The sequence below is a fragment of the Epinephelus fuscoguttatus genome, linkage group LG13, assembly GCF_011397635.1.
Source record: "Epinephelus fuscoguttatus linkage group LG13, E.fuscoguttatus.final_Chr_v1".
Classification (NCBI taxonomy): Eukaryota; Metazoa; Chordata; class Actinopteri; order Perciformes; family Serranidae; genus Epinephelus; species Epinephelus fuscoguttatus.
In genome coordinates this window covers 20,406,114-20,426,575 of record NC_064764.1, presented here as the reverse complement: position 1 = coordinate 20,426,575, position 20,462 = coordinate 20,406,114, and the positions used below count along the sequence as shown (strand labels likewise).

Below are 20,462 nucleotides of genomic sequence, written 5' to 3'. Positions count from 1 at the left end.
CTTCTGCAGTTCAGCGTTTGGTCTCTCCATGTAGTGCTGCCGTACCTCAGACGAAGCAGTACTTGATTGCTTGTGGCAACAAGGCACAATGCTGCACTGTTTCTCTCATTACTTTCAAATGTATCAAAAAAGGTGAAAACTAGAATCTATTGTAATATGGGTGTTACGTATTAGGCTGAATTCTAGTTGCTCGCACAGCCGTGAACTGCAAGAACAACTGTCTCCAGGGCTGCTGCCTGACATTCTCTTCCTGTAGAAATAGTGAGGTGGAGGCATGGATATATAAGGAGAACTGGATATGGCATTGAATGTGGAGCCCTCTGTATTCCTATGAAACTTGCTCTGTGACGTATGAAGCCAAAATGGTTCAATTGCTACGTATAAAATGAAACTCCTGGATTATCTGAGGATTATCGGCACTACTTCTGCACTATGCAGCCCATAGAGCAGGCGCACTAGGGACTTATGGCGGACAAACTCTGCCAAGTGTGACCAAGTGGCTAACTTACGGTTAACCACTCCACTAACTTGAATGGGGATAAAAACGTTTAAGCTTGTGGCTCTTCTAGATTTTCCAAATGTTGTTGGACCACATGAATCAAATCCTGATAGTAAAAGGAGTCATTTTGCAGGGGTTGTGACACTTCAAAAAATGTATCCGCTGATTTGCAGACACCTCTTTTGCTATGTAAGTCTATAGCCCTGTTTCCACCAAGGGATTCTTGGTGGAAACAGGGCTATAGAGTACATTACAAGGTTTCCGCTTGACACTAATGTCATGATGAATAGCTTTAGTACTGTTTCTTAAACAACTTAAAACCAAGAAAATATCAGTGTCATCTGTTGTCAGTATTCTACCTTAAATTGACATTGGCATTAGATGCTGTCTAGGCATTGAATTTTGGTCACCTCACGTCACAACCAAAAATCAACCCAGTATCAGTATTGATGGCCAGCTGGGTACAATGAAACAAGAAAAGGTTAGACAAAAAAAGAAAAGAAAAAACAGCATTGTAGTACATTATATTATTGTTGTAAAAAGAAATTTAAAAAAGTCAATCCATGTGTTAGTGATTTTTTGAATATTTTTGAGTGGAAGGAAATTAGTTGTTGTTGTTTTTGGTGTGGGAGAACAAAGCGTCTAGCAGATTTGGTCGCCCCCTCCCCCAGTGTTGACTCCATATCCACAGCTTTGTCATGAAATATGAAGAAACTGTCATTTATTTTCTGTCAAAACTCATTCTGCACTCAGCCTCCTCAGCCAGCCAACACAGATACATTTTCATGTTTTCTGATCTGAGTGAATGCCATTTAATTTAATGGGCTACTAATGGTATTGCTCTAATGGGTTTCCCCATATCTCTGTTTCCTCTTATCAGATACAGAACTGTCTGCTGGCAGACCAGTCCTCAGAGACCAGGAGTGTGTTTGCGAGGGCGGCGTGTGTGAGCGTGACCATCGCTGCGCAGGCCAGCACTGTTTTTCCTCTCTCAAGATGATTGATGGGGTGGCCGTCCAACAGAAGGGCTGCCTGAGGGACGACGAGGAGGGTAGAGCCACCTGTGCCATGCCACCCTCATCGGCCCATGTTGTCAAGTGCTGCCAGGGCCATCTGTGTAACATGAACGTCACTGTGCAAGCTCCAGGGAAAGGTGACTTTGTACACATTGTACACATTTTTCTTGGCTGCCGTTCACCATAGACCTTATGTCACTCAAGATAATTTTGTTTTATGACAGAAATGTTGATTTTTAAAACACCATGAAAAGCTTGTATGTATGTTAATAGTGATGCAAGAACAGCTTTAAAGGTCCCATTTTATAAAAGTCAGATTTCCATGTCTTTTTTAATATAAAGCAGGTGTAGGTGTTATATTAATACTGTGAAATTATCAAAACACTCAATCTACAGAGACATGCACACAGTCCATATTCAGAAACTGTGCCTTCAAATGAGCAATCAGGACTTTTGTGAAGTTGTGATGTCACAACTATACTATAGAGACCATTTTAAACGTAAAACATAAACATTCTTAAAGGGAAATTTCGGTTTATTTCAACCTGTCTCCTATCGTCCTAAATATGTTTCAAGTGACTAGTGACATAAAAATAATAGTTAGCATGTTAGCCGTTAGCCTAGATACAGCCGGGGCGCATAGTAGCGTCAGACCTGTTAAAACGTAAGTGAACGGGCATGCTTCAAGTGCAAAGTTAGTCCACTAAACAAGCTTTTGTTCCACAAAGACCGCCTCATATCGTTAGGATAAATGTCAGAGAACATATAGAAAATGACATGTAAACGTGTTGTCTTACCTTACCGGTGTGCTGCCATGTTTGTTTATCCCTCTGCTTTCCAATGCCGAAATATCGCGAGAACAAGCAGTGATCTCATACCGTGCCTGAAATCTCACAAGCTCTAGATAAAGCCCAGCTGGATACTACACCAGGTGGAGGTGTCTCGTCCTCGGTCACATCCAGACCTTTAAAATAAGGCTGCAACTGGGCCCATTCCTTGCAACAGAGGCATTCCTCTTCTGTGGGCACTGGGGCACAGCATTCACAGGTACACCACCAATCTCCAGAGCTACGCAGCCTTGCAGCAGCCATTCCTCCTCTTTTGTCCTCTACCTGTTGCACCTCTCTCTCTCTCCTCCTCCATTCTTCAATTTCACGAAGCTCTTTGTCAGTGTATTCTGGCTCAAATAAATAAGGGCGGCCATCAAACTCTGCAAAATCAAATTCCTCAAAGTCTGGCAAAAAGTCAGCCATTGTTCTATAAATCTTTCATAAAATAAATGAATGAACTTTTCAGGCTACTGTCCGGTTCTGCCTTGCAGCTGCTGCGGCTTGTTCTCACGAGATTTCAGGCACGGTATGAGATCGCTGCTTGTTCTCACGATATTTCAGCCGCGTTTTGGAAAGCAGAGCTAAATGGTAAACAACAAACATGGCACCACACCGGTAAGGTAAGACAACACATTTACATGTCGTTTTCTATATGTTCTCTGACATTTATCCTAACGATATGAGGCGGTCTTTGTGGAGAAAAAGCTTGTTTAGTGGACTAACTTTGCACTTGAAGCATGCCCGTTCACTTACGTTTTAACGGGTCTGACGCTACTATGCGGCCCAGCTGTATCTAGGCTAACGGCTAACATGCTAACTATTATTTTTATGTCACTAGTCACTTGAAACAAATTTAGGACGATAGGAGACAGGTTGAAATAAACCGAAATTTCCCTATAATGGGTCCCCATGTGTTACATGTTGCAATGATTTGCATTATATTTGTGCGCTTCACTCGCACTGGGAAGTCAGAATTTCTGAGTTCCCAGTCACAAATTTCAACTGTAACGCCCCTGAAGTCGGATGTCTGTCTCTGAGGAACCTCACCAACCCCTATCTCAAAATCCAACATGGCTGCTCTGCACATCAACAGTAGCGAATTGTAGTAATGTACTGTTCATTGGCACATGGGCATTCTATCTGTGGACATGCCGTTATAGTGTTTGTATGTGCCCAGTGCAGCGTAGTGTGTTATTGTGTACTGGTAATGCTAACAATGGCTAACCTGGCTAGAAAAGGTATTGCCAACGACATCTTGGTTTTCTAACCTGTACTTGAATGCAGTCAACTTGGGTGTGATGTCATTCCCAGGTCAGACATCTGACTTCCGAGGTTATTGGAATGCAGCATATGTAAAGTACTTCAGCTGAGCGGACATGAACCCAAGCTGTTGCCTATGCGGTTCCAGTGAAATGGGCTATAAAGGTAGAAGGTGGTGGTTTCATAATGGTGCAGAGACGCAGAGAGTGCACACCCAGAAACACTGACAAATCAGAGCAGACTGGGCTTTTTCAATAGAGGAGGGGCTTAAAGAGACAGGTGCTAATACGGAGCGTTTCAGACAGAGGGTGAATACAGGTGTTCCAGCAAAGACAGTATGAGGAAAATAAAGTGTTTTTCTTTAACCATATGAGTAACTGTTTTCTGGTACAGAAACAAATTGGTGGTATTCTGAATACAGTTAATGTCTTTAAAAATTGATTACTTGAAGGGATTACTTTGTTGTTGTTTTTTTTACATATATATATATATATATTACCATTGTGTCCTACCTGAATGCAACGTGAGGAAACGTCAGTTTCTGCGCCGCGGTTTTCAGCTGATCCGTAGTAGGACGCCCTTTTTCTATTTATTCCTGTCTCTCACTTTGAAAACTCCACAATGGACAGGGAACCGCTGATTCATGAAGTTAAAATGAGGAATTGTCTACACAACATCCCTTCATTACATTTAAAAAATCCTTAGTAAAGTGGCAGCAGGCTGGAGAGAGATCACCAGGGAGCTGAAAGTTTCTGGTAAATCACCATCGCTAATAACAGGCTACTTCCTGTTGGCTGTATTGTAAGTCATTTCCAGTAAATATCAGAATATAAAATGTGTGTTTACTGTTTAAAAAGTACAAATATGAAGACATAGAAAGCTCAATTCCATTTTTAAGTGGTTACGTCTCCAGTGGAGTGCACAGCTGATAGGTTGCCTTGGTGGTTTGTGTACATGATGTATCAGAAGTGCATATTTAACAGATTCTTCGTGAGAGCACCGCTCACTTGTTGTGGACAAGGTGTAAAATTTTCCACGAACAGATTTTTAATGTGTGTGCAGCGCACCTGCCACATGACAATGGACAAAGAGATCCACAGTGAGGACACCGTTGTTTGTTTTGAAATGAAAATATGAGACCCAGACCAATGAATTCAGCAAGATGATTTTGACTTAATCCAAAGTATTACTTTTCTTAGGTTGACTAATATAATGGAATATGTTACTAATTACGTTTTGGGGCATGTAGTCAGTAATCTGCAGTGGAATATGTTTAAAAAGTAAGCCTTTCAACACTGCTAGTAGAAACTCAAAATACAAGTATGATCCTGAAAATGAGCGTAATATCAGACCTTTATTGATCTCTTATTTACCAGCCATGTCCTCTTCCCAAATCTTTTGCAGAGGAGGAAGTGAAGCCCCTGATCAAGGAGGAGCATCTGTGTGTGTGTGAGGGCAGCTCATGTGAAAAGAATCGCTGCACAGGCCACCAGTGTTTCTCCTCTCTAGCAGTCAGCGCCGGCTCCCTGGTGTACCAAAAAGGCTGCTTCAAGATCTATGAGCAGAGCACGATGACCTGCAAGACCCCACCTTCCCGAGACCAGATTGTGGAGTGCTGCCAGGGGCACCTGTGTAACATGAACAGCACTGTGGAGCTGCCTGTCAAAGGTACGCTGTACCCAGAATGCTGTGTTCTGTACATTCCTGTTGAAGATGCTCAAGAGCTCCATCTGTTGATTTCAGAATTGAACTGTGTACCAGTGCTGCCTAGATTTCATCTATTCAGAATAGGAATGACCATGTGGGTTAGTTATGACTGTTTTAGATCAAGTAACACACATTTATTCCTCTCTATCATTCTCCACTGAGAGGACGACGTCATCCACTGTGAAATCATCTGCCACGGCTGTTCTGGATGGTTTCTGTTGGCCTGGGTTACACCTCTGTGTGGTCACACTCCTGGCACCTTATGAAACAGAAATGGGGGAGACAGTGGGCAACCAAAGGGAGGTTTTGAATATTATTTAGTCACGGTCCACTTCCCCTCTGTCCTCTTGGAGGCTGTCAGAGCTGGCTGACAAGAGCCCAGAGGGTGAAGCCACCTGGGAATGAAAGGAGAGGCAGGCATCTATACACAGAGCGGTTGTTGTTGTTGTTGTTGTTGTTGCCTTTTTGTTTCTTTCACCTTGACTTTCTCTCTACAGCAGTCTTTTAGATTATATTTTATAGATTAATATTCATGCCTAAAACACCTGAGCTGTATCTTTTGATTGTAGCGTGCATTTGTCACCTCCAATGAAGACATTTAAGTAACAGAGGACATTTGTTTTAACAAAATGGACACAATTTTCACAGTGTTGCAGAGTCAGACCTATACTGTCTTGTAACATGGCCACAAATACAATATTTAAAGGTCCAGTTTGTAGGATTTAGGGGCATCTGTTGGCAGAAATGGTATATAATTTTCATACATTTTCTAGGGATGCACAGATTTATCAGCCCCACTTCAGTATCTGCCAGTATTTGCCTTGTTGACTGTCAAAACAAGATGACATTCACCAGTGTCAGTGGCGGATGTTTTTCCGCTGTATGACATCAATCTTGTTCAGGCTAAAAAGCAGGGCTCGACACTAACAGTGTCCAGTCATCTCGGGGACAATAGAAAACATACTTGGGATGAACAGTGATCTTCCCCGAGATGCTGTCGGGACAGCAGCAAGTAAACTGCAGTAAACTCACTATCAACATGACAGGAGATGCACCTTCATGTTACCCTGATAAAGCTACATCGTGAGAAACAAATCCGTGTTGACATGGGAGGAGAGCTAATTAACGTTAGCTGTTAGCGGTATGAACTGCTGATAGCGGTTGCACTGAATTACACGATGATGCGTTCAAGCTTTCTTTGGTAAAAATGACCATTGGACAAAGTTGAATTTAATGTTCTCGTGGTATGTAAAAAAAAAAGGAATCGTTATGTTTTCATTACCTTACAGCAGGGGTTTGGATGTAAGCATGGCTTTCATGGTCAATACAGCAGCTTCTGTTGATTATAACAGATGCCCTCTGCAGCAGACATGTCGAGCTGCATCCATCTCTTGTTAAAATGAGCCATTTATACCTACATACAGAGCAGATCCTCTTCCATGGAGTCCGCCATTTTGTTCTACAGTAGCCCAGAACAGACAAACCAAACACTGACTCTCGAAAGGGTCATTCGCATTTTCGCATCGGCCACTGTAGTTCTCCTACACGCTTCATACATGAGTTTAAGTTTGGCAACCTCACTGCTAGATGCCATTAATCCTACACACTGGATCTTTTAAGTCTAGCTAAATGCACCTCAGCCTGTGTGTTTGGTTTGAGTCTAGTGAGCTGGTTATGTGTATTTGGGAGAAACGGGCCATTATTCGAGTTGAGAAAAGGGGATCATTGTCTGTGCTGCCGGCAGAGCTGAGCAGTCTTTCCCTTGGAATGTTTGGAAAGTGTGAATGGTGGTCACTTATTCAGGCTCGCCTCTGCTGACTTGATGAGATCCACTTTGTGTGTGTGAGAGAGCGAATGCTTAAGCGCATGTGTGCTCTACGTGCACCCCCACCCTCAACTGGTTTCTTCTGAAGGTCTGCAGAGAGCTGCAAACCTGTGATTTGTGTCAGTGTGTGTGTGGTCCAGTCAGAGGAAAAACCCACAGCAAAGAAAAAGTTTTCCCTCCAACTTACATAGTTAGGATCACCTTTTCTTGAATCATTGCTTCAGTGGATGCTCCCATCTGTTGTTTACTGAAGCTCTCAAATCTTCTGACAAATACAAGCCAAATTTAATCCTTAAAAAGCAAGCTTTATTTTGTGTTCTAAAACATATCCAAAAATGATGACCTGATATTCTGAAGAAAAGTCTCACATTGTCGATTTTTCTCTCCCCTCACAGCTGATGAGCTGTCCAGCTACAGCGTGACCACACTGGCTATTGTCATCGTGGCGCCCATCATCGTCCTCATCATCTTCTCGGCTATCGCTATCCTGGTGTTCAGACGCATCCACAACAACCAAATGGAGAGACTAACATCACGAGACGCAGAATATGGAACTATAGATGGCCTCATAGCATCCAACGTGGGGGAGAGCACTCTGGCGGTGAGTAGGTGGAGACCATGTAGGAGGATGCCTCCCAACATCATTAGAAAGAGCGGCATAAGAGCTGCTCGAGGCACAATTTAATTGAGTAGTATGTTGAATATTAAAATGGAATTCCAGTCCTTTATTTTAACCCACTTCTTTTGCTCTGCGCAATATACTGTAGGTGTTTTAATTGACCTCTAGTGAAAAAGTCTGCTGTGTGAAAGAAGTTTTAATAAGTAAATAACGCCGACTTGCAGAGTTAGTTAAAAACAGTGTCATTAGGGCACTTATGAGGGAAACAATAGCTTAAATGTGTTGGCTTCATTATCTTGATGTATCTGATGTGTGGTGTGAGCACAGCTGTATTATGTAAGTTCAATGCTTGGTGAAAGATTATATAATATTAAATCACTTGTATCGGGATCAGGAAAAAAGCTTTTAGAATACTTGACAAGACATCTGCCTTTTTACAGAGCAGGCGAAGGCCCAATATGTGTAATTATTCACCATATGCAGTACAAGTATTTTCACAATACAATACATACGATACAATATGGATGTGAACTTGAGCAAAATTAAAACGTTAGTTCAGTGAAAACAAACATTTTACAGCAAAACAAAACATTAAAAATGTATTTAAAAGAACATTTTGTGAATGATAGATGATCCAACCTTGTTTATTTATCATGGGTGGTCTGGTGGCTCTTTCTTGAATCACAGAGTTTTTAAAATCTCACAGCAGTGCGAATGTATACCAACAACAGAGACGGGAAAATCCCTTTCCAAAATGATGTATTGTACTAACTAACCTGAGCTGATTCAGCTGATGAGTTCAAACGCTGTGAGATTAGCGGGGACTTCCACCTCGTCTTTGTACACATTTGCACCATTATCACAAGTTGATATACAATAGAGACACGATGGCTCGATAAACCTTGTTTGCCTCTTTTTAATCCAGATTTGTGATCAAGGCGGTCATGTGGTGGCACTGTAATCAAGGGTTTAAGTCTTATATGCTGTGATTAACCCAAACATGGCACAAACACTGAATTGAAGACAACATGGGGGTTCAAAGTTCAAAGAAAGCATTTTTTTCTCCTTCAGCATCAACCATCACACCTCATGGACAAAGCACTCACTTTATGATGGGAGCAAAAACATTTAAGGAATAAATCAAAAAAAGGGGGGGGCACAAAAAATCCCCAAAACCTTTTTTTCATGAAAGTATGGATAGATGCACTGTATAAACACACAGGTAAAGTTTAAGCCTTAATATATTATAGTGCTTAGTGTCATTGTCAGGTCAGCATGTGCAACGTCTGTCTCCGAAAATGATTAAATTCACTCCTTTGTGTACCTCCCAGATCGTAATCTCAAGAGTATTGGGTAATTCTTATGTAAAAACATTTAAAACAATGCATAGTGGCTGCATATTCATGAAATGAAATGTGTGTGTGTGTGTGTGTGTGTGTGTGTGTGTGTGTGTGTGTTTGTGTGTGTGTGTGTTCGTGAGTGTGTGTAGGTGGGTGGTGCTGCTGCTGGAACTCAACTCTGAAACTTGTTTTGAATCTTCTCAGTGATTTTCCCCGTCTGTTAGAGGAATGTCTTTTGCTATTTATTTTCCTCTCCGCTCAAGCGTGGATTGTAAGTTTTCTGCAGAGCGGTTGGTGTTTTTGAGGCCTGCTAAACTGATCCCAGAGTTTAGGTGGAGTCCTGTGGTTAGCGTTCAGCCTGAGAGACAACCCTGCACAGTCACTGGCTCACACACTGTATAATCAACTTCTGCAGAAACTGCTCATGGTCGAGCTTGAACTCCGACAAAATACACAGCTGTTACTGTCGCTTTTGTGATTCTATATCCTCACACAAACAAACATTGTACATAAAGATACATTACTGTGTTTATTTTTTATTGAATGCATTCATTTCACATCTGTAGTTAAGGTTTTCAGCTGTTATGGAGCGTAGAATCTCTTCCCATAAGCATGTTTAAACTCTAAACCCCACATTATCTCATTTATCTTTAATTATAAAACTTGTAAATAACGTGTCCAACTGTTAAAGTGTGATCATTTGTGTGTTTATGTGTGAGAGAAAAAGAAATAGTTGATTTTGGCTCCCTTTCAAGCCATTTCCAAAGTCCATCAATGCACTTGGCAATGGAAAGCCCAAATATGGAGCCACAGAATGTTTGTTTCAGCATAATTAAAAAGTGCTTGGCAGCACCATGAGAAAGGATATTATGAACAGTGGTGTGGCTGTGAAAAGCAAATCGGACTGAAACACATGTGGTCGTCCCTCTGCAGCCTGCTGCCCAGAAGTCGTCTCTGATTATGATGATATTGCATCGTTCTGATTGCATTCTGCTGCTTAACGGCCTGGCCCAAATATACCCTGCTAAAAACAATCCTCCTGTACCAAAGAGAGGGATTTAAACTCTCCGCAGAGCAACTCATCATTCATTTTATGGCCTCTGTCTTGCATTCCTGTGTTGTGATTCCAAATTGTCTCTCAGGCAGCTCTTGCATTATGCATCTGTTTATCTGAGGCATCACTCTTCTCTGTTGTTTTCAATCCTCATCCTCCCCTCCCAGTTTAGTCGTTTGCTTTGCCCAGCAGCTGCCGGCTCTGTTGCTGCGCACTGCCCTCCTGTGTCAGCGCCGGGACGCTGCATGTCTTATAGCTGAGATAAAAATAAAAGGCTTAGCAGCATTGCGCCTGTTTTGGAGTCTGGCCCTTGGATTAGATAAAATCTCCAGCGCCCACACCAGTCATCAGGGAGGGGGTGGCACTTCTGTTGTTTACTCAGCAGGGGGCACCCTGCACCTCCAGCACAGACACACACCCACACACACAATATCCTCGTACACACACTGCGTGCCCCCCTCTATCCCATGTGGGTGCCACATCAAAGGCGGCCTGCTTGTATTAGTCTCCATCTGAGTCCCAGATGCTCCGTATTTCATCATTTTTAGGCTGCAGCCACAGGATTCCTTTGGGAAGGTTTTCATTCAGCCAGCTCACTTGAAAATATGAACACACATGTAAATATACAAACCCTTTACTCTTTGTTTCTGTTTTTCTCTCTGCCAGGATCTTCTGGATCATTCCTGTACGTCAGGAAGTGGCTCAGGACTCCCTTTCCTCGTCCAGAGAACTGTTGCACGACAGATCACGCTGAATGAGTGTGTGGGTAAGTAAGTGCCCTGTTAAAGGTCGTTTTCATATTGACAATAGCACCGCCTCAGAAAACTTTGCCTCCTCATTCATTTCAATGAGGAACTCACACTGTGCTGACACAGGGGGGCACTGGCTCAGGTTAAGCTTCACTGCAGCCGTACACCTTTTGGCAATACACTGCAGCTCATCTTACACAATAGCCCCTTTTCCACCAACATTTCCAGGAACTTTTATTTCCAGGAATTTATTTACCTGGGTAAAAGAATTCCTGGAAATCTGTGTGGTTTGTGTACTATGGTACACAATACTAGTATTTCGTACCGGGTTTTGGTACCCACCTTTAATCAAAACACAAACGAAGTGAAGTTTGTTGAAATGAAATAAAGTTTACAGCCACACTGACACAGAAGTGCACAACGTCACACCTGTGCAGCCCATGATCCTGTTCTGCTGGCTGTTTCATTTATACAGATATTGCTTCTGTCTGTTCCAACCTCTGTTCCCAGTTCAGTGGCGAGACATCTCTGTCCCCCCATTTCGCGATCATACCTTACATGAGAATGCCGACAGTGCGATATTCCTGCCTTAAAGAGACAGTGTAAAAGGGGCTTGCGCTGGACAAATACAGTATGTTTAAGGACATATATATCAGATAGAATACTTTGTAGCATTGTTTACCTCACATGTCTTGACAGAAGTGTGAATTATTAATGCTTTAATAACTTACCAGAGTTGTAAATTGTCCCTTGAAGGAGGGTAAAAACCCACAGCAAACCAACGCCAAAGAACTAGTGGCAATGACTGTCAACTGTTGCAAAAAGCTGCACTTGAACACACCACAAAGACTACAGTGAACTGCCAACTAGTATGTACATTCTAGACCTGCATGAGAGGAAATAACTCTCCACACCAGCAGGTGGCGGTAGTCTGTGTTTGTCATTAAAAAGGGGCAACCGGAAGGCGGACAGGATGCTAGTTAGCCAGTTAGCACATTAACAACACAACCTGATGTTAAAAGAACAAAGTGTTTTTACTGTGTGCTTGTGAACAACAACACAAATTGCTATGAATCCATTCTGTGAAAGAAGTCAGGGCAAAAAAACTTACTTCATAAGTCAAGTTTGTTTCAGTCTCACTTCCTCTTGACTTTAGTCGTTTGTCTGCCAGTTAGAGTGATTTCATTCGCTGATCGGCTCTTCCAATTTCAAACGCCAATTCAACATGTCAAATTGCCCAAAAATAGTCAATAAGGCCTGACTAGTGCCGAGGGTGCAGGACACATCCCAAAACTAGGGTGACAGATACTCCATTGGCCTGACATTGACTGAAGGTGGACCGCCGCTTGGTGTGCCAGAGCCATAACTCACTGTGTAGCATCTTGTTGTCTAAAAACCTGTCAAACTGGACCTCCTGGTTCACATTTTTTACCAATACTAATACACTCTCTCTTCTGACCTGAAAATTTTCAGAGACTGTACAAAACATGCAATACAAGTACTTTATCCACCAGGAATAAATCCATTTGAAATAAATATCTGGGTTGCAAAACCGGCCAGTGCTGTGAGGATATTCTGAGATTGAGCAAGAATGAATGTTCCAGCAGTTCAAGTCCCTGGAGCCAAAATATTGCACAAATGTTAGTTTTGAGATTGTAGTATGTTAAGTGTCAGGAAAATATGATCAACAGCAGACCTATTTGGACCATATGGACAAACATGTTGCCGCAACTATCAGTGTTGAGCATTAAGTCACCTAAGTTGAAATAAAAACTCAACCCATTCCTCTTGAGGATTTGAATTCAAACTATCCAAGAAAATCAAATTAAATGTGCATGAAATAATTTGTGGCCATTAGGGGGCAGCAACAAAAATCTGACATTTACAGATACACCACCACATTACCAGTTTACAAAGTTTTTGTCTGTCTACACATCAAGTAGCCACAGCGACATTAGCATTTATATAGGATTACTTTATTGGCCATCAGATAAATGTAGTTTCAGTACCCACGTTATTTTCAGCTTTGTTGTGGGGCTAAAGCTGCAAAATGTTTGCCTTTCTACATCTGCCACTCAGTGGCTTTATCTGCTATCTGCCAGCCAGCATGCAGTGAACCTTATTACAATTTGTTATTGCTGGAAAGTCCCCACAGAAAGACTAGATCAGATTAAGTAATGCTAATTCTGACATGATAGTACTGAAATTATTTAGTAAAGCAGCACATTGTGGTAAACACATGCCTCAGGCTGATTTTTTAACTCACTTTCTGTGTGCTGTTTGGACATTTCTCCCATCATTTTTTCGCCCACCAGGTAAGGGCCGTTATGGTGAAGTGTGGAGGGGTCAGTGGCAGGGAGAGAGTGTCGCCGTGAAAATCTTTTCCTCCAGAGATGAGAAGTCCTGGTTCAGAGAGACTGAAATCTACAACACGGTGCTGCTGAGACATGAGAACATCCTGGGTATGTACCATATGTCATGTATAAAGGCTCAGTGAACTGTGAGAATGGCTACTGGACCATACTATGTGTTTTTATTTTCCTAATTGCTTTCTATAATTCCATTGACTACGGCAGGACATAACATATGACAAAAAAATCAGGAGGCTCTGAAGCTAAAAGGGACATTTCACACCAAAATTAAACATGTTTTTCCTCTCACATGTAATGCCTTTTATCAGTCTGGGATGTTTTGGTGTGAGTTACCAAGTGTCAGGGATATCGGCCTTCTTTAGCTCCATTATATTATAGAGACGGCTGACATCTTTATGGTCGATATCTTCAACATTGGGCAGCTCACACTAAAACAGTCTACACTAATAAAAAGCACTACAGACAAGAGGGAAAAATATTTTTGATTTGGGGTGAACTGTCCCTTTAAAGTATTTATATATTTAAAGATTATAATATATTCATCTGTCCTTTTAAGAAATGCTGCAGACGTTTCAAACACATACTACAGTGTGTGTGCATGTCAACGCTTTTTTATTAATTGCATTGATACTCTTGATTCAGGCTTCATAGCTTCAGACATGACCTCGAGGAACTCCAGCACCCAGTTGTGGCTGATCACTCACTTCCATGAGATGGGCTCCTTGTACGACTACCTTCAGCTCAGCACCCTCGATGCATCCAACTGCCTCCGCATGGCACTCTCCATTGCGAGCGGCTTGGCACACCTCCATGTTGAGATCTTCGGCACTCAGGGCAAACCGGCCATCGCCCACCGAGACCTCAAGAGCAAAAACATACTAGTTAAAAAGAACGGACAGTGCTGCATTGCTGACCTCGGTAAGGAGACCGACACATGTATATTATCAATACGCAGTTTCTATTTGTGTCTATTTCTCTATAGATTGTAGATAGTAAAATGTATTTTAACATCTACTGGAGATTCCAGAGTTTCTAACGATACAGAATATCAGGCAGAATTTTGCTGAAATGTGTATTAATATAAGCATAAAACAATTAGAATATCAAATTGAGTAGTGCAGCTACTATAAGCACTGAGGCCGATGTCACATACCCAATATGTGTGCTATCATTCAACGTACTCTTGTGTAAACAAACAGGAGTATGTATTTTTTCGGACATATCGAGCTGGAATTATCATGTCACTTCCCTAAAAGCCTTTTTGCCTGTTGAAGACATGTAACCATGGTAACTCATGCCAACCTCAACTTTTTATTACTGCACTTTGCAATGTGAAATCTTATGGACCATTTCAAACTTGACAACATAAACATTCTACATGGGTCCCTTTGTATTTCCTGTTGGGATGCTTGTTAATGCAGAGGCTGACAGGAAGTTAACAGGGCCCAAAGCTGTTGCCTTAGCAACGGAGTAGCAACAAAAAGGTCTATACATACACTGGAAATGAAGCATTAATGATGTTACAGAGCTGTCGTGGTTGCTGTCTACCATTGTCTGTTATGAACGTTGTTGTCTACTGCATTGCATTTTGGGATATTTATGCCAGGATACACACCAGTGTTTGCATATCGTGATATTTTACTGGAAATAGCATGTAATAAATGTACTGTTTGTATCATACTAAGGTTTTGGACACACTTTAGCATTCTAAATAGCATGCTAGCATGGAATTTCGGACACAGCCTGAGTCTTGGGTTTGAATCTTTTCCTCTGTGTACACAAGGCTTTAACAAAGAGCTCATACAAATTGATACGTCATAAGTGTAAGATGATTTTAGCTGCTTTAAAGGGAGTGAAGGGGTGGAACGAAAGTTGTTGTTCATGGGTATTGCATAAGAGGTGCATCTGCAGTAATATCACTCCACTCACATCTATCCACTAAGCCACATTTGTCGTTAATTTGAGAAGAACCATCGCTGCTTAGATGTACCTCCGGGTCCTTAATCAAAAACATATTTAGAAGAACTCGAGCCACTTTATCTAATACACCAATGTTCCATTTGCAGATGCTTGAGTAAAAACTAATTCAGGTACGGGCCATAACCTGGTGACTGGCCTGGCATGTTTACGGGCTCGATGTGATACATTCTGCTCCGGATGACGCATTTTGGTGTCTTGACAAACAGTAGCAGTTGTTTGTCTCCCAAGCGAGTTGTTCCTATGTTAGAGGTACATCATGTGGCAACAGGGTTGTCTACATCAAACAAGTAGTGTTTTTCAGCATTTAAATCAGCTGATAGAGTGAGTCTGGTGTTTTGTTTTCACTATAGGTGTCTGAGATTCACTGTGCAGGATGATGTATGTGCAGAGTTTGACACCAGAAGGCTGTTTTCATATACAAAAGTTTATCTGTGCTCAACTTAAATCTGAGTTTAAGACACGTATCAATATGTATTTGCATGTATTTTCATACGTGTGTTGTGTTTTCATGCTAGGTCTGGCGGTCATGCATTTTCAAGACACCAACGAGTTAGATGTGGGGAACAACCCTAAAGTGGGCACAAAGCGCTACATGGCCCCTGAAGTGCTCGACGACTCCATCCAGATGGACTGTTTCGAGTCCTACAAGAGAGTGGATATCTGGGCCCTGGGCCTCGTCCTGTGGGAGATCGCCAGGAGGACAGTCAGCAATGGTCAGTGCATGTTTTACACAACATAGTCCTGTCTCATTGTTGTCTTTTTAAAGATGGTGTTGTTGATGTGTTCTTTACATTTACAGCAATAAGATATCGTTGTGAACATGTGGTTCTTTTCAGAATTAACGGAACCATTGCGTTAACTCGGACTAAGTAAAAGCTCCTCTGCTATTGACAGATAGATTTGGCCTCGATACACACTTCAACATCCACTGTCTGTGGTCTGCCAGAGGCATCTTTTGTGAAATAAATCCTGCTTCCTCCATCCACTGTCAAATGGGTTTATCACTTTATAGTAGGAACTGGGCTTTCAGCAGCACTTAAGATATTGATTTAACCCCGACACAGTAACCTCATACCTCTGTTTTGTCCCACGGCTGCACTTGAGAGCAAGTTATGGATAAAATAGCCATACCACAACATGATTTTTTTATTTATGTGCTTTACGTGCCTGTCATTTGTCAATATAACTTTTCAACACTTTTGAGTGATGTGATCTTGAGAGTGATTTGCTGCATGCTTTGCTCTACCTGTAGGCATCGTGGAAGACTACAAGCCACCGTTTCATGACGTGGTACCAAGTGATCCCAGTTTTGAGGATATGAAGAAGGTTGTGTGTGTGGATCAGCAGAGGCCCAACATCCCAAACAGATGGTTTTCAGACCCGGTAAGAGTGATATTCATACTGTTATTAAAGGTCAACTGTGGTTTTAAACCTGGACACTATTTTCCCATGTTTCTGTTTCTAAGTGGAAACAACAATTTTTGAAATTGGTCAAGTATTGAGCAAGAGGGCTGCAGGCGGCAGCTGCAAAACAGGCTGCAGTGAGACCACTCGGGGATGTTTGCACTGTCATTTCATGTCCCCTACAAGTGCTTGTTTTTCCCACTGGAAGGTTCAGAGTGTAAGTGTCTGACAACCTTACTGTCTATGTCCCTACTGAGATAGACAGAGTAATATCCTTTTTGTAATGCCTCCATTCTGGTAAAAGCCGTGGCCGGAGGCATTATGTTTCCAGGTTGTCCATCTGTTCGTCCCATTCTTGTGACTGTCACTGTGACCTTGGCTGTCTCATTCTCATAAATGCTATATTTCAGGAACATCCTCAGGGATTTTTTTTTTTTTTTCAAATTTGGCTCAAACATCCACTTGGACTTAACTATAAAGTGATTCGATTTTTGTGGTCAAAGGTCAAGGTCACTGTGAACTTGTCCATCTCAGTCTCTTGAATTTAATATCTCAAGAATGCCTTGACACAGGCACAGATGTTCACTTGGACTCAAGAGTGAATTGATGAGAATTTGGTGGCCAAAGGCCAAGGTCACTGTGACATCATGAAACATGTTTTTGGTCACAACTCGGGAATGAATACGCTAATTATGACAGTATTTCACAAAAACATCTAATAGGATAAAATGATGAAGTGTTGCCATTCTATATCTGAAAGGTCAAAGGTCATCTTCACAGTGACATGCTAATGTTCTCCAAAAACACTTTTTCAGCCATTATTCAACGTCATAACTCAAGAACAGGTGGGTAGGCATACTGAATATACTGAATTTGTGACGCTTATCTTCAGCGTCCACCTTGAAAAAGATGGTGTGTGAAGCATCTTTGTTCTCACAGACAGACAGTGTTTCACAAAGGCAGACAACCGTGAGGTGGTAATTATAGCTTAACAAGAAACAGCCCTGAAAGTGCCATCACCAAACCCACCAGACTCCTTTTAAATAAACTGTAATTTTAGCGTATAAAGAGGCAGCATATTTTCATATGTAACTGGGTGAATTAAGGGGTTATTTCAAGCAAATCAGAGTGATGATTGATGGAAAAGTGAAAAAATGAACCAAGACAGTTTTATTGAGTTTTACTTTGTTACTGTCGACTTTGAATGAAGTGTATTTTACAATGGTAGAATTACAGTTTATTTAAATGGAGTCTGGTGTGTTTGGCAATAGTGATTTTGGGGCTGTTTCTGTTTGAACAAAAAGGTTCTCACTTATTAACACAAATGACCGTCTCTGTAGGGATCCTTTCCATAATGTTGTCAGACACTTAGAATAATAATTTGAAGATGTCAGTGGCGGCGGCACCGTGGTGCAGTGGTTAGCATTGTCACCTCAAAGCAATAGGGTTCCTGGTTCAAACCCTGGGGTGGGGGAGCTGTGTGGAGCCTGCATGTTCTCTCAGCGTGTGTTTTCTCCATGTCCAAAGACATGCAGATTAGGTTGATTGGTGACTATAAATTGCCCATAGGTGTGAATGGTTGTCTGTCTCTATGTGCCAGCCCTGTGATAGTCTGGCGACCTGTCTGGGGTGTACCCCGCCTCTCGCCCAATGTCAGCTGGGATAGGCTCCAGCCCCCCTGCAACCCCCAACAGGATGAATGATGACAGCATGAATAAATGTCAGTGGCAAAAACAAGCACTTTTAGTGGACTTAACTTGACGGTGTGCTCATGCCCCAAGTGGTTGCGTTGCAGCCTGTTTTGTGGCTGCTGACTGCAGCCCTCTAGACCAATTTCATAAAATTGAAGTTCCCATTATTTAGACACAAAATTAATTCATCTGAAAATAGCACATAAGTCAAGTCTATGTGCTTTTGATATTCAGAAATATTTTAATTATGTTCTAATCTTGACAAGGCACATGCTTATTGAATGATTTCTCCTTTTAATTTCAGACTTTAACCTCCATGGCTAAACTCATGAAGGAGTGCTGGTACCAGAATCCATCAGCCAGATTAACAGCGTTACGCATAAAAAAGACTCTCACAAAGATCGACAACTCTCTGGACAAAATCAAAACAGACATTTGAGCCTGCCTTGAGAAGAAGAGGCAGACGTACCTAAAGGCCTTTGAAGACATCCAGAGGGTGGACCATCCCAGACAAATCTGACAAGACAAGAGACTTGATGGGTTCAGTGCCCTTATAGTGGCACAAACCAGTATTTATTTTAAAACACTTGGCGGGACACATTTTGGCATCCAAAGATGGCTTACCGGGCATTTCTGAGACTGCCAACGGTCTTGGAAATAGGAAATTATCTATTCAACTTAACGACATAGGAGCTGGACTGTTAGCAGCAATGTTCTTCAAGGAAGAAACTGTTACCTGGGCATTTGAGTAGGCTCGCTTTTGTTAGAACTGCAGATTTTGTTTGACACATTTTTTAGTTTGGAAAAAAAATGTCTGAACATATTAGCAACTTCACTTTACTCTTTAATTGTAAGGCATTGTTCATTTGCATCACGGTGGATTCATTTGGAAAAGATGTCAACTTGCCAATTGAACTTGCCAATTTAATATGCATACTTTCAACGGTGTTCACAGTGAGCAGTGTTATGTTTTACTTTGCGTGTCATGCACCTCTGTTTACAATGCTGTCAGAACAAGTATCTTGGGATCTCACCAACCCCGTAACTTTTAGTTGTACAGCTGCATCGATGGTACTGTTCTTTTCCTGAAATATCGTCCAGTTGAAGGTACTCTGTTGCAAACCTTTTGTATATCACCATGGATTTTACATCGAATTATGTACCTGTTCTATGTTTGGTTTCTTCAGCTTTACAGATACAAATGCTAAAAGAACAAATAAAATATCTGCTAGATACTGAACTCTATTCCTCCAGAGGCCTGTAAGTAAGCCTGTAAAGCCTGTATACTGTCTTAACGCGTGCATTGTTGTCTTAATGCGTGCATTGTCAAGTAAATGAAGTCAAACTTCAGCCTTTTTTATTTCTTTAACATTTTATATCAATTAGTGATTTATATTAATTAAATAGAAAAAATGTGTTTTATCTGTCTCATTTGTCTTGATGCTGTATCTGGTAGATTTATTTAGCCATGCTGTAGCGGTGTCGAAATGTCATTGAGTCGGTTGGTAAACCACTTCGGTCCAGGATTAAAAAATCTTGATGAAATTTTGCAGGCATTCACTGTCCCCAGAGGATGAATCCTATTGACTTTAGTAATCCCCTGACTTTTCCTCTTGTGCCCAACTATGTTTACATTTTAAGTTTTAAGTGAAATGTCTCAACTTTCTATCCATCCGTCCATCCATCCATTTTCATCCGCTTATCTGGGGCAGGGTCATAGGGGCAGTAGACCAAAACACCCAAGACGTCCGTCTCCCTAGCATCGCTTTCCAGCTCCTCCTGGGGGACCCCAAGGCGTTCCCAGGCCAGATGAGATATGTAATCTCTCCAGCGTGTTCTGGGTCTGCCCCGGGGCCTCCTACAAATGGGATGTGCCCAGAACACCTCTAACGGGAGGTGCCAAGGGGGCAATCCACCAGGGATCAGCATGCCCAGGGCCCCACTCCTGCCTGCCATCCAGCGCACAATGCACTGAACCCTGATTTCTGGGTGGTGTCCCCATACTGGTCTGAATGTTCTGGTTCATCAAGGTCTTTGTGAATTTCTCTTAGTCTGGCCCCTCCTCTGGGACCACATTGCCTTGGGAGACCCTACCAGAGTCTATTAGCCCCAGATA

At 41.9% G+C, this 20,462-nt stretch overlaps 1 protein-coding gene across 1 annotated transcript in view; it reads left to right on the top strand.

Moving 5' to 3' along the window:
• LOC125899602 (activin receptor type-1-like) overlaps window positions 1–19,763 on the top strand; it is a 36,741-nt gene extending 16,978 nt beyond the window's left edge. The window contains exons 4-12 of the mRNA XM_049594028.1: window positions 1,380–1,652; window positions 5,010–5,273; window positions 7,533–7,738; window positions 10,817–10,916; window positions 13,215–13,361; window positions 13,914–14,189; window positions 15,767–15,964; window positions 16,504–16,634; window positions 18,651–19,763. Coding sequence (XP_049449985.1) covers window positions 1,380–1,652; window positions 5,010–5,273; window positions 7,533–7,738; window positions 10,817–10,916; window positions 13,215–13,361; window positions 13,914–14,189; window positions 15,767–15,964; window positions 16,504–16,634; window positions 18,651–18,785 — 1,730 coding nt within the window. The 3' untranslated portion in view covers window positions 18,786–19,763. The remainder of the gene's footprint in view (window positions 1–1,379; window positions 1,653–5,009; window positions 5,274–7,532; window positions 7,739–10,816; window positions 10,917–13,214; window positions 13,362–13,913; window positions 14,190–15,766; window positions 15,965–16,503; window positions 16,635–18,650) is intronic.
• Window positions 19,764–20,462: the final 699 nt, after the last annotated feature.